We start from the raw sequence: 12,141 nt of genomic DNA on the forward strand, positions 1-12,141 counted from the left end.
TTTTCCAATTATCATTCTCAGTGTTCATCATAAATAAGGAAATTTATACAGATTTGGAGCAAGTCGTGGGTGGCTAAATAAAGACATGCTTTGCCTTTACATTTGTATGCTGTCGCCTATTCTAAAACCATTTTGCAAGTAATCTGTTTTTTATAAACGGTTTCATTAAGCTCGAATGTGTGCAGTATGTATACGTTTCTTTGGAGTGTTATACCTTCATTACAGTATTGAAACGCTTGTATCTTGCTTGCATCTCTAAGCTGTAGAGGGAAATTGGATTTGAAGCTCACTACTGACATCAAAGAGCGACTGCCAAAGCCCAGAGCCACATGTGGCTGGCGTTTGCAATAGCTATATTTGGAATATACGTATGCTTTATTTGTTTTGATGTGAAGGATGAAATATTGAATATTTGTTTCTCAGTGGACCTGGTGCTGTCTTCAAAGGCGTGACATTTAGGAGGCTTTCAGACTCTGAGCGTTCATGGATCACACAAGTGTCACAGTGTTGCTATTACCATGAGAGAGAACTTTGAGGGGCTCTGAAGGTAAAGTGTCCTTTAAAAATACCTCACAAAAGACCCGGACGAGTCTTGTTTTATTGAAATTTCTTGTGTGTAGGTCAATAGAAAAAACCCCCTGTAAGGACTCTTTGTTACTGTCACATGACTGAAGGTCACATGACATGAGCTTTCTCCCATGGTGAAAACACGAGACACATTTGATATTATATGCATTTCTATTCTATTTCTGTTTGGTCTTTCATTATTTACTCACCCTCATATAATTCTATTCCAGAACGTTTTTTTTACGAACATTGTTAACCAAACAACACTGGCTTCCATTGACTGAATGAACACAAAACCACGGAGACATTTCTCTAAATATCTTCTTTTGTGATCCACAGGAGAAAGTGTAAGGTTTTGAATGACATGAGGGTGAATAAATTATGATCCTGTTCATTTTCAGGTGAACTACCCCTTTTAAACTGTTCTCTAATCTAGTAAAATGATCTGTATGATCCGCCTTTCTCTAAAACCGATTTTGTGAACTGTCAGACTTAACTGGTTGGGTAAGGATGGGGGACTCGCTTTTGAACAAATATTGACTTTCGGCACATTTTGCTCTGTGGGACTTTTATGGTACCGCCAGCAATCATTAATCTTCAGAAATAATGTTTTGCTGGGCTTTGCCTGTTCCCTAGTTACAGATCATGCCGTCTGAAGCAGTACACATCTGTAAACACAGTCAGACACCGCAGCCAGCCGTGCCTCTTCACGGCTCTGTTGTGGAACAGAGATGACAGCTCTATCCGTTTCATCGCTCCCGCATGATTGATGGCTATATTTCATAACAAATGAGTTGCGAGTTGGCTGTTGTTGTATTGTTATGGTTGAAGGTGTTGAATATTATTCTTTGTAGTGTTTATCTTCATAAAATATGTACAAGGGCCTTCCCCTGTCACCGTGGTGTGTTCAGTATGATATTCAGATGAAAACCGGCAATCTGGGACCAGAATCCCCACATTTGTAGAAGCCAGATACGCAGATGGAAATGCTTTGCTAACACGTAGCAGATTCTGCATTGCGTCGACAGGAATGCATTGGGATGTGACCCTGGACCACAAAACCATTCCTATTTAGCTTTGGTATATTTGCAGCAATAGCGCACAAAACTTTGTATGGTACAAAATTATAGATTTTTCTTTTAAGGCAAAAATTATTAGAATATTAGATTAAGATCATGTTACTTAAATATATCAAAACTTGATTTTTGTAGTGGATGCAGCAAAATCGCAAACAAAAATGGTTGGAAACACACCTACAAACATCGTTTGCTGCGGACCGCTCTATGGGACTTATCCACTTTAGTTTGGTATCTATGTAAAGCTTAGAATTTCCACTTTCGGTCGGCCCCAATAGCCTTGTGGGAAGTGCACATATAGCGCCAGTGCGTTCACGGCGACCCGGGTTCGATTTAGTCTCTGAGGTCCTTTGCGGGTCCAGCTCCCCTGTCTCTACCCAACACTTCTTGTCTACTCTCAACTCTCCCATACCAGTAAAGGCATGAAAAAGCCCCTAAAATATATATATAATATATTATATATTAAAAAGACTTTCCACTTTCGGGTTCATCTACTCTCCATAACGTCATTACAGCGGTGAGCCAATAGAGAGCGTTGGAACAAACGTGTTTCTTCTTAGCAACAGCCTCTAATGGACAACTATAAAGGCGATTTTCTCAATATTGAGATTTTTTTGTACCACCAGATTCCAGATTTGCAGAACAGTTGCATCTGGATCGAAATTTTGTCCTATTCTAACAAACTATCTATCAGTCGATAGTTTATATCTAATCTAATCCAATTCTTTGTGACTAGTTTTGTAGTCCAGGGTCACAATAAGCTTGCATCATGTCCACTGTTTGCATGTACTGTCTGCATTCTGTAAAACAGGTGGATTCGAACATGCAGGTGCATGCATCTGTTTTAGTTGCATTAAACTGGCTAAAACAGGGATGGTTATGAAAGGACAAGCTTCCTCTAATTCCATAAAGCCAGCTGTTCTAAATGGCAGCGTTTGCACCTGGCTGCCCTATAACAGATATGAGATATTGACCTCCCAGAAGAGCCATGGCTGGCCTGTCTATATATCCTCCATCTGCACAACGTGGATACATCCGTCAAGCTGGTGGGTTATATATTATTTGTAAATAAAACAACGGATTGGAAGCTTCGAGAAGTGTGATGCATGCATTAATGTTTAAAAAACGAAAGCTTACTACACTACTAAGCTACTAAACAAAAGCATTGTTTCGAGTCCCATCCCACTCTGTGATTTTGCCAGCTTCCTAATAGGGCCATTGCGGAACGTGAAAAGGGAGTTTATTAATAGCGAGGGTTGTTGCCCCGGAATATTTGCATTGTGGGTTGGACGTCTTATCTGAAGCGAGAGTATGCGCGTTTCAGTGGTACTGCTGGAACTCGGGTTAATACAGAACTTGACCAGAGCTTTTTCATTCAGTACTACAGACATACACCCAACACTAATGCAGCTGCTGCCCTACGATAATGTTCTGATATCACATATTAAATCTGAAGACGTTAACTCGGCTGAAATGAAATTGCACTACGAGTAACACCAATACTGCAGCTGAGGAGAGCAATGTGTATTAGAAATGGAAATCTTTACTTTTAGTCTCTGTGACTTACTCACTACAAATTGTTTACCTAAAAATGAGAAAACTGTATTTATTTACTTATTACTACTATATGATTTACTACTTTTATTGATTTAGCAGACACTTATCCAAAGTGACTTACAAATGAGGAAGAATGAACAGTAAACATTACGCAAACCTCGTTTTGAAAGGTTTAATGATTTTTCTTTTGCATGATGCTTCATGTACTTTGTTTATTTTAGTTAACACTCTTCATGTTTGTTTGTTTATACTTTTTTTACAATTGCTTTCAACATAAAACGCAGAAGAGCATTAAAGTTTGACCTTTTAATGTCATTACTCTGAACTCACACCTGTTCACGACATTTGGCAGATGTTGTTTGTTAATAAATGTTTTCTGGGGAGACACTTATTGGAGACGTGTTTTTAATATCTTTTCATCTAAGCTTCAGTACCTGAAAAACAAATAAAACATTTTTCGCAACAATTATCTTTACTTTTGAATAACAATATATTCGCACCAAACCAGGCGTTGCCCACACATAAACTTAAAAAATTTGATTTCATGTTGACTTTAAAACCGAAGAACTAGTATCATCGTATCTAAAAATTTAAGACAATATTATTTTGCTCATTACGCCGCCCATTTCATACTAGTTAGCATTCCTCTGCTTATTCTATTTCTATGGTCCAAATACAACAAATAATAAAGTCATGATATAACACATAAGCCATATTAGGCTGAAGGGATTGGTGAGGCTGAGGTCATAGAAGAGATATACCGCTGAAGTTCAGTACAGTTCAGACAGAGATATTGTGGAAACGAACCCCGCTGCCCCTAATACCAGAGTTTGGAAGGAGTCAAGACGCCCTGTTCCTGACCCAGCTTGTGAAAGAGAGGGAGGAGGGGTTTAAGCCATGATAAATTGAAATGCGTTGACACTGAACAGCTTCCCGATTGTCTGGCTAGTCTTTATCATGCAGTCTATTTTTAGACTCCGAGACTTCCTGTAGCTTTATTTGAACCAAACACCAGTGTTCCTTTTTTAAACGGACTTGCAAAATGGTTTGTTTACAAAGTGTTTTGATTTTACGAGTGAACGTGAATAAGTACACATTGTGGTGATAAACCGTTATTTAAAACTAAGTTTTAGTCATTTCAAATGTACTTTCGGCAACGATTCTCTACGAGAAACCTGTTGTTGTTGATGTGCATTATTGTTTATGTTGTTTTCTGCTGTTTTCCCCAGCTTGTGTCCAATGTCCTGATCTTCTCCTGCAGTAATATAGTCGGTGTGTGCACGCATTACCCAGCGGAGGGCTCACAGAGACAGGCCTTCCAGGAGACCAGAGAATGTATTCAAGCACGACTGCACTCTCAAAGAGAAAACCAGCAACAGGTGAGACCAACTTTTAAGACCACTTCTGGTGGCTGCCAAATAGGTCTTCATTTTTACTTTCTAGATATACTTTCTAGAAATACACACACGGTTGACAGATGTAGATAGACAGACAGGTAGATAGATAAATATGTATCTATCCATCGTAACGCAAGCATTTGTGTACGTAGCACTAAGGGATAACCAGAGGACTTGGCTTTCCTCTGCATATTACTTTAAACAACATCAGTTCAGTTTCCTTCATTGGACATAATAGTCCACAATTGTGAGTGTCCTGTATGTCTCACAATACTAAGGCCCTGTCCGCACGTACATATGTATTTTCAAAACCGCAGTTTTTGCGGTTTGGCTGTTCCTCCACATGCAAAAGCAGTCCTCAGTCACCAAAACCATTTTATTTTAAAACTCCTGCCAGGGTGAAGATTTTGATAAACTCCGGTTTCAGTGTTGTCATGTAGACGGTGACAACACTTTTTACAGAGATTGCCGTATGACGTTGGAAGTTTGACATCAGGTCTCAGGCTTGTGATTGGCCGATACTGCTTAATGGTTAGGGTTATATCACCACCTGTTGGTTTGACAGCCCTTTATAGCGTGCTTTTGCGTTTTCATGTGGATGTAGGTTTTTTTTAATACGAGGAAGGAAAACTCAGTTTATGAAAATAACCTTGCATGTGTGGACTAGGCCCAAGAAAATGAGTCAGAATTGTAAATCATAAACTCACAATTGAGAGGAAAAAGTCAGAACTGTGAGGCAAAAAGTCTAAATTACCTAAAAAACTCACAAACCACTCCCACAAAACATGAAAACATATAACGACAGACAGACAATATAGATTCAAGTGTAATGTGGCAATTTGTATAAATTCAGTCAGAGAATCACAGATTGCTGTTTACATTAATTGCCTGTTACAGTTTATTTTAATATTTTAATAAAAAAACATATTCATTCATCACTTTGGTAATTTTAAAATACTTTTCGGATGTAACTGTATTTTTATTACCACCCATTTAAAAGTAACTGTAATGAACTACAGCTACTCAAATTTTGTATTTAAAATACGTAATGAATTTACATGTATATTGTTACTCTACAGCCCTGGGTGTAGAGCAGATAGATGTAGTTGTATAGACGTACAATAGATAGATGTTGTTAGATGTACAATAGATAGATGGATAGATGTACAGAAGATAGATGTAGATGGATAGATGTACAGTAGGGCTATCAAACTATTAATCGCATCCAGAATAAAAGTTTCTTTACATCATTTTTTCGTTGTGTATCGTGCATAATTAATTTTGTATTTATAAAAACAGACATGCATATATTTAAGAAAATGTAAATGTAAAAGTTAATAAACATTCATACATAATTGAAATTATTGGTAAACATAAATAAATACATGTAAATATTTCCTAAATGTGTATCCATATATTTGTGTGTGTTTATAAACACAAAATAAATATGCACAGTACACAGATTTATATTATGCACAAACCTTTAATCTAGATGTGATTAATCGCAATTTATCTTTTGGCATCCCTAATGTAAAGTAGATAGATAAAGAGAGATAGATGTACAGTAGATAGATGGATGAAAAGTACATAGTACTACAGTAGATGGATAGATGTCCTCTTATGGAAGATCGGTTGAGAAGATTAACCAAATATTCTGACCATCATAGCACGTCACTCTTTTTACAAGTATTTCTTCTACCCCATCATTGTCAACAATTTCAGGAACGCCTCCTACTCTCTGTGCTTCCTCGACATGTCGCCATGGAGATGAAAGACGACATAAATGCCAAACAGGAGGATATGATGTTCCACAAGATCTACATTCAGAAGCATGACAATGTCAGGTAGGACAGACCCCATGAATAGCTTGGTGGACAGTAGTTTGCCTTTGCACCTGAAAGCAATTATAAAACCTTTTCTCTCAGACCTATTGTTATAATAATTATAATTATTTTACAGTTAATGAAGGTGAGAAGTTTTAAGGTTTAGAGGCTCTGTGGGAGAATAGAGGGTACGGACGTGTCTTCACTTTACGTGAACACCACGAGAGCCCACAAAATGCTCAACAAAATGACTCCTTACAATATCAGGAAACGCAATTCCGTGCAATATTTCAGCGGCCGATCCCTTTGTAAATCATAGGGAAGGATCTTAAGGACCCCTGTTGAGTCCAGCTGCTCGTAGTTTCAGCAAATAATTGGAATAATTTGTGTTTAAGTCCCGGTTTCTTTGTTTCTACTATTCTCCATTTTGCTGCTTGTTTTACCACTCAGGGCAACATGTCCTGCCCCTCAAGGGGGGCGTGTCCCGGCGCGTTCACGTGGGAAAATGATGTCAATGGATACCCTCTATACCGTAGTTAGGCAACTTGTTTTTGGTGCATAGCTCATGGTTTTAGTTTAGTTTAGTTTTAACTTTTGCTCCCTCTTGTGGCTCAGAAAGATGAGCAGTGGCTTGTCTCATATAGTTGATCACGAACAGTACGAATGGGGATTATTAATCTACACCAGACCTTTACTATGATAGGATTGCAGATTGACAACATCTGCTGTTCAACCCTATGGCAACAGATTTTGAAAGTAAGGAATCGGACGCAATGTTTTCACAGCATGTTCTGCAAACTCGCACTTGACTGCAGGCAATACGTCTGGGATTCATTGCAATTTATTCTGGCCAAGAATTGCAGAAATGGCCTGTCTGATTGACATGTTGTGTAATGCAGGATGACCATTCACACCCAGATATTTGCGAATGATGTTTGGAGGTTGGTCTTTTTGAAGTTGCATATAAAGCAACAGAAATTCCATTTACCTACTAATACATTTCTAGCTGACTTTGTAAGTGTTTTGTTATTTTCTTGAAAATGCGCATTGAAGCATGGAACTGATTATTGCAACTTGAAAAAACTTTGCATGATAATTCTCAAATCTAACCAAGTTGACGAAAATGTATGCATGATATCTATTAGATATCGGTGCATGGAGGTTCACTTGACCTATGTTGTTGTCTGTAGTTGAGAGTTTGTCTTTTCCTTTCAGATGAGTCAGTATAAGTGTTCAGCCAAGTGATATGCTTTGCCTCTCATATCGCCAAGTAGAATATTGATACAGTAGGTCTGTTACTCGAGGACCCAGTGGTTTCATTGAGGACGGTTATGTAACAGTCTTTGCTCTTGAGGGAAACCCACACAGTTGTGGGATGAAGAATCTGGGAGTTCTGCTAAAGGAACAAGTAGGTAGTTCATCTGCCGTGGCACCAGGTATGTGAATCATTAGATTCATCATTAGATTAATGTGCTGACAATTAGTTTCACAACTAAAAGGGCTACAGATGAAGAGAGATTTACAATTTAAGAATAGTTTCTCCTTTAATTCAAGAGTTGATTTTGTATTGAATTTTAACACGGAGGATGTTAATTTGGAAATTGAATTGAAGGAAGAACTTACTGGTTTGCAGTTTACATTATTATCATTTGACTAACTATGTCTATTCCCAGAAATAATTCCCGGATATGTGAAAAAATACTATTAAAATACTTAATTCAGCCATTAAAACAGATAAAAAATGGTCATACAGCAACACAGAATGTTCACAAATTTTAATAGATTATCAAATAGGGGATATTTCAAATATTGCTAATCAACATAAAGTAAATAAACCATATGTTGTAAATATGATCATGTTTATCCAATTCACACTTCAAAATGATTTTGGCACATTTGTGAATCTCATTTTTAAAAATGAAAAACGTATAATTGGCATCTTGTGTACTACCTCAACTTTATTGAAAGTCCTAAATAAAGTACAATTGAAAAATTGTCAAATCATATTTCAATTCCTAGGAGCCAAGAAGTTAATTCAATTGCAGAGAATTCAAATGAAGAGTTTATTTGCAAAAACAAATATCTTGATTTATTATTATTTGTGTTAGTTAGGCAACTGTTTTTGAGATTATTACTTAATCAAAACCACCCAATTGTTATTTGATTGTTTTTACTTGGAATGCACAAAACATGATTTTGGAAACAAATTTAAAAGCTTTTTGCAAATGAATCGCGAAAATTCTGATTTTGCATCCATAGAGAACAGTGGCACATCCCGGGTCTCAAAGAAGCGGTCATACAGTATTTAAACAAGTGAAAGTCAAGTGCAGGGTTGTATAAGATGTGTTTTTAGCATCCGTTAAAGAGGCTGAACTGATGTGTTGATGAAAACCAGCTGCCCTGGCACTTCCGGGGTGAGGGGTCTGAAGTAAAGACCTTACGACCTGCTGCTTTGATAAAGGCCGAGTGGTGACCTGCGAAGGATTTAGGGTGTCATGTTATACAAGCAGGAAGAGTGACTTCGTACTATAAAACATGGCTTCCTGGGGCGATTTCCCTCTCAGCAGTGTAATACTGCCCGACTAGACAGTTCAGTTCCTGTCTTTTTTGTTATTTTGTTCTGTCAACGCAGTAAGAATAAGCCATCCTGATTTCAAAGGTAATTTGGCATGTGCAGAGAGTGGTTCAATTTGACCTTTAGGGTTGCTGTCATCAAAAACGCATTAGGATTGTCATCAGCAAGAATCATTGTTTTGGAGCCAATGACAAAAACAACAGTCAACCATATCTATGTAACAACATTTATCCCACCGTGTTCTTCAAGAATATTCTGCATTGCATAAATGTATTATGGGTATGTAGTATGGAGACTACAGGAGGCCACTATAATTTTTATGATGCTTGAATTTCATATAAAATAAGTTTTTTGTGATAGCCATGCGTAATGATTTACTAGGCTACTTGTTGGTCACAGTTGGCTTTGGTGGAGGGACATTGAAGTGAACATTTCATTGGACAAAAGCGTGTGCCGTGCAGGATGAGTCACATACTGTATAATTTTGCGTTGTTTTCTTTAGAGAGAAATCTCAAACAAAGGAGGGTTGTGTTCATTCTTTTTCACATCTGTGATAGGACACCACACCTACTTTCCTGTGAGAAGTAAGGTTTCCATAGTGCTAATGATGTAGATAAGTTTTCCATTAGGGAAAGACTGGATTTCATTTCATGCCCTGCGTCATGTTTACACGCTTAAAAGCCCCAGATTACTAACACCTAGCAAAGGACATAAAGTGTGTTTATTACAGCCGGCAGAGATACTCCTGAGCCCATAATGTGTTTGGTTTCCCTTTTCATAACAGCGCTGCCATAGCGCCACACTACAGCGTCATTTTTGGTCCAGGCGGCGGGAAGCTGATGAGTCACCTCAAGCCTCAAAGTTAAATGAGGTTTAAAGATCCGCCTGAGATGCTTCTATAGCCCAGACAGCTTTAGGCCTGCCCTCCGAGAACAGCACTATCTCTTTTTGAATCAACTAACCTTAATCCACCCACTCAGGGGAGGCCTTTTATTTGAGGCGCTATATATAGCCACTAACTTTAATAGATCCATCAGCTATGGAGACCTCTGATCTATGACTAATAGAAGGGGTTGCGGTGTACTTAACGGGAGGCTTCCATTAAAATGATGAATCGCATTACTTTTCTGAGATGAATCGCAATAAAATTCAATAATGAATTCAAAAGTAGTGTATTGTGCACTTTTATTTTAAAAGTATGACTAGAAGATTTCAAACTCATTATCTTCTTTCTGCTTCCATCTCCCTGCTCTGCACAAACAAATACTGATGTGCATCTACAGGGGCTTAATAATAGAGTCTAAATATGATTTCTATTATTTATGAACTCATGTTTTCATCGCCAAACGCTGTCGCGTGTCGTCCCCTTGCGAGCCTGCGTGCGCACTACGCAGCTGTGTGCCGCAGTTGTTGGAAGGAAACACACTGACGTGCGGGGACATGGATTTCTGTGTAAAAGCATGGCGCGAGTTTGTTTTCGGACCGGTTAAAATGCGCGAGCATGGATCGGTTTTATAAACAAAATAGTTAACTTAAACTTGAAATGTATACTGGGGCACAGCAGATATATACTGGGGCACGTGCCCCAGTAAAAGGGGTCTAGCGGTGCCCTCAGAGTAAGAGGATGTGAAAGTGAACTCAATTTAGTAGTTTGCGCTCTGACTCTCTAGGCGCGCATGTTTTAACATGTTTTCTTCACTAGCCTCATACTGCATACAATACACTCAACAGAATTCGTTATCGTTTTGTACCTTAGCCGGGGACATTTTTCTATTTTGCAGGCCATTGATTTCCTTCCGCTTTTTCATTAATATCATTAAATAAGCCACTCACGCTACACAGGTGTATATTACATCTTTGTGGGGCGAGGGCACTGATAGATAAGCGAATGGCTGAAGGAGGGGAGACGAAATGGAGTGGGTTTTTTTTCCATCAACTCAGCCGTCTGGAAGAGATTTAAAACAAAATGTCCATGTAAGAGTTCGGTACCTTTCCATTCAGTTCTGGTGTTCCTGGTTCATGTGCACGCTTCAGCGGTTTTGACTAGAAGCCCAGCAAACACAGAACGTTCCCAAGATAATGAAATCTTCTATTATGTTTTCTGTCAATAAATAGGCGTTAGCTTATGTAATTTATTGTAATTATATGGTGAGATTTTGCACCAGTTCCGGCTGTATCCCTTTAAGCAACAACCCGCTTTAGCAGTCTTAGGCCAAGATTCAATGAAATCTACAAGGATCTTATAAAATATTATGATCTTGAAAACCATCTTGAAGTTCTTAGTTATTCTACTTTTTTCCTACTTGGTCCTGGAGAGGTTGCTGGACTGCTATGGTAAATTGCTCTTGTCAAGGCGACATACTGTAGGGAGATGGAAAATTTTCTAATGATGTGCAATGATGCACACACACACATGGACCACTGCAAAGCCGCATGGCTCATCCTCGAATGAATAATCTGTGCTTTGACAACATGCTCTCGCAGCATCCAGAAAATAAGAGTTTCATATGGGAGAAACCACATTAAATATTGGTTCATCGTAAACACGGTCTATCCAGCCAAAGTGCTTGTTATAGGTCCGTTGACTTGGCACTGTTGTAAAGGCAACTCGTGTTTTGGATAATTTATTTTTGATCAGGGCTATTAAAATAAATAATACATCTGAATGGTGTCATGATATCATAGGGTTGGGAGTGGGCTAAACTGCAGCTGGGGGATCTATTGTCCACATCGCATATAATGCTTCCCTGGGGCCGGGGATACACAGCGTTGTACATTTAGTATGTCATTCTTATTTAACACACCTGATTTAAATCATCATCTCATAAGCATTATGAAATATACTGTCAAATTAAGGAGACATACAAACACACAGTGCCTAGTGGGTCCCTAAGAGTTGAGAAGATGGCTATTTCTCAATGTTAATTGCTTTGTTTAAAATAGTGTGTTTACAAACTCATTGACATGCTTTTAAAAGAGAAGTGTGGAGATTTTAGCGGCAGCTAGTGGTAAGGTTGCTAATTGCTACCAACGGCTCACTCCCTATCGAAGTACTACCATGGCTAACCCTGGACAAAGATGTCGTTGAGTATTTGATTATTTTCTTAAGGATGTCACGTATTTACGAAACGCGCTCGATCCATTTT

The 12,141-nt window shown here is 38.4% G+C and overlaps 1 protein-coding gene across 3 annotated transcripts in view; it reads left to right on the forward strand.

The window, feature by feature from the left end:
• Positions 1–12,141, forward strand: part of adcy5 (adenylate cyclase 5) — a gene marked incomplete at its 5' end in the record, with an annotated part of 60,007 nt that overhangs the window by 25,516 nt on the left and 22,350 nt on the right. For all 3 annotated transcript variants that reach the window (XM_079463757.1, XM_079463758.1, XM_079463759.1), the window contains 2 exons: positions 4,430–4,579; positions 6,320–6,441. In XM_079463757.1, the coding sequence (XP_079319883.1) occupies positions 4,430–4,579; positions 6,320–6,441 (272 nt within the window). The remainder of the gene's footprint in view (positions 1–4,429; positions 4,580–6,319; positions 6,442–12,141) is intronic.

This window comes from Barbatula barbatula (genome assembly GCF_947034865.1).
Source record: "Barbatula barbatula genome assembly, chromosome: 9".
NCBI lineage: Eukaryota > Metazoa > Chordata > Actinopteri > Cypriniformes > Nemacheilidae > Barbatula > Barbatula barbatula.